This window comes from Etheostoma cragini, unplaced genomic scaffold (assembly GCF_013103735.1).
Source record: "Etheostoma cragini isolate CJK2018 unplaced genomic scaffold, CSU_Ecrag_1.0 ScbMSFa_3539, whole genome shotgun sequence".
Lineage (NCBI taxonomy): Eukaryota > Metazoa > Chordata > Actinopteri > Perciformes > Percidae > Etheostoma > Etheostoma cragini.
The window spans coordinates 1-2164 of record NW_023267818.1 but is presented as its reverse complement, the minus strand read 5'-3'; the positions used below and the strand labels follow the sequence as shown (position 1 = coordinate 2164).

The 2164-nt window shown below is 47.6% G+C and overlaps 1 protein-coding gene across 1 annotated transcript; it reads left to right on the top strand.

Annotated features, from left to right (window-relative positions):
• On the top strand, positions 1-1539 carry nub1 (negative regulator of ubiquitin-like proteins 1). The gene is made up of 4 exons (XM_034865989.1): positions 1-145; positions 582-662; positions 752-941; positions 1076-1539. The coding sequence occupies exons 1-4, from the start codon at positions 143-145 to the stop codon at positions 1216-1218; spliced, it is 417 nt and encodes a 138-aa protein (XP_034721880.1). The 5' UTR covers positions 1-142; the 3' UTR covers positions 1219-1539.
• Positions 1540-2164: the final 625 nt, after the last annotated feature.

Genomic DNA, 2164 nt, shown 5'->3' with positions numbered 1-2164 from the left:
GAGAGAGGAGCTGAGGCAGAGAGAGAGACAGAGGAGGAGCAGACGGACGGAGCTCGTCTCCACGCTCTCGGAGCTCGGATTCTCCCGCAGAGACGCCAGCAGAGCTCTGCAGCTCGCTGACGGGGACGTGGACAAGGCCTACATGGTCAGTCTCTGTCTGTCTGTCTTTATGTCTGTCTCTCTCTCTGTCTGTCTCTCTATCTGTCTGTCTCTCTCTCTGTCTCTCTCTCTGTCTGCCTGTCTCTCTCTCTCTGTCTTTCTCTGTCTGTCTGTCTGTCTCTCTCTCTGTCTGCCTGTCTGTCTGCCTGTCTGTCTCTCTGTCTCTCTCTCTGTCTGTCTGTCTGTCTGTCTGTCTGTCTCTCTGTCTCTCTGTTTGTCTGTCTGTCTCTCTGTCTCTCTCTCTGTCTGTCTCTCTCTCTCTGTCTGTCTGTCTGTCTGCCTGCCTGTCTGTCTGTCTGTCTGTCTCTCTGTCTCTCTCTCTGTCTCTCTCTCTGTCTGTCTGTCTGTCTGTCTCTCTGTCTGTCTCTCTGTCTCTCTGTCTGTCTCTGCAGAGAGTCTAACTGAAGTGTAACGTGTTGTAGATCCTGTGTGACTCCAGTCAGGCTGCTGAGGCAACCAATAACAACACAGACGGAGCCCCCAGTCCAGAGAAGGTGGAGCAGGTAACTGTCTGTCTCTCTGTCTGTCTAGAGGGTGGAGCAGTGTCCCTGTGTCCCTCCAGCTGTGTCTCAGTGTCCCTGTGTCCCTCCAGCTGCTGTATCTGGGCTTTGAGAGACATGTCTCTGAAGCAGCTCTGAGACTGACGGACGGAGACGTCCAAACAGCGACGCAGCTGCTGCTGGACCACCAGGGCGTCCTGTCCCCGGAGCTTCTGTCCCCGCCCTCCACGTCCTCCTCGCCGTCCTCTGAGGAGCCCAGCACCTCCTCCTCCACCTCCACAGGTACCTCACTCACTTCCTGTCTGCAGACTGGCGTGTCACCGATAATATCATAATGACTGATTAATTATTAATAATGTTGATTAATAATGATTAATAATGCTGAGTAATGATTAATAATGCTGATGTTGGGTCAGAGGACAACGAGCTGGTTAACGAGGTCCTGGAGGACATTTCCCGCCATGAAGAAGATTATCTGGACCTGACCCTGGAGGACGAGAGTCAGCTGATCCAGACCATGAAGACCTACCTGAGCAGAGGACACACACACACTGTGTGATACGCGCACACACACACACACACACTGTGTGACACACACACACACACACACACATTGTGACACACACAGTAAGACACACACTGTTATCCATTTATAACGGTTCTCGTGATGTTTTCTTTTAAATAATGATTCTTCTGTTCATCGACGACTTTAATTAATCAGCCGAGGTCGTCGGAGACTTAACGAGATGTTTGATTCTGAGTTTTTGTGTTCGAAGCACTTTCATTATGATTCTTCCTCTAATGGTAAATAATGTTTTCTAAATGAAATCATTGGTTGTTGTTTTGGAGAAACCAAAGGAATGTTTAAAAAAAGCTGTTTTTATATTTTATGGTTCTGACGGCGAGACGCGAGTTTTTAATTTTAAATTTATTTCATGTTGAGTTCGATGTGATTGTCTCAAGTTGACGGAGCCAATAAAGAAAATGAAGGTTTCTTTGTGTCTTTTCTTCATGGTGGGGGGGGCTTTATACACGCTAAAAGTAGTGATTATTTACATGGAGTCTGGTGGAGATATGCTGCTCTATACACGCTAAAAGTAGTGATTATTTACATGGAGTCTGGTGGAGATATGCTGCTCTATACACACTAAAAGTAGTGATTATTTACATGGAGTCTGGTGGAGATATGCTGCTCTATACACGCTAAAAGTAGTGATTATTTACATGGAGTCTGGTGGAGATATGCTGCTCTATACATGCAGATGTGTCCCCCCCTTCCCTATATAGTTGGAGATGTCACCCTTCCCCCCCCATTAACCCAAAGTTACCCTTGTATTGAGTCGACACAAACAGCACACACACAAAGTGTTTGATAAAAAACAGTTTTCTTATCTGATTGTTTATTTATAGTACATGATTACAGCGTGGGGGGGGTAGAAGTAGTTGACGACCCTGCGGATGGACTGGATGTTGGGGTTCTGGTTCTGCCACTCGGGGGGGGGGGG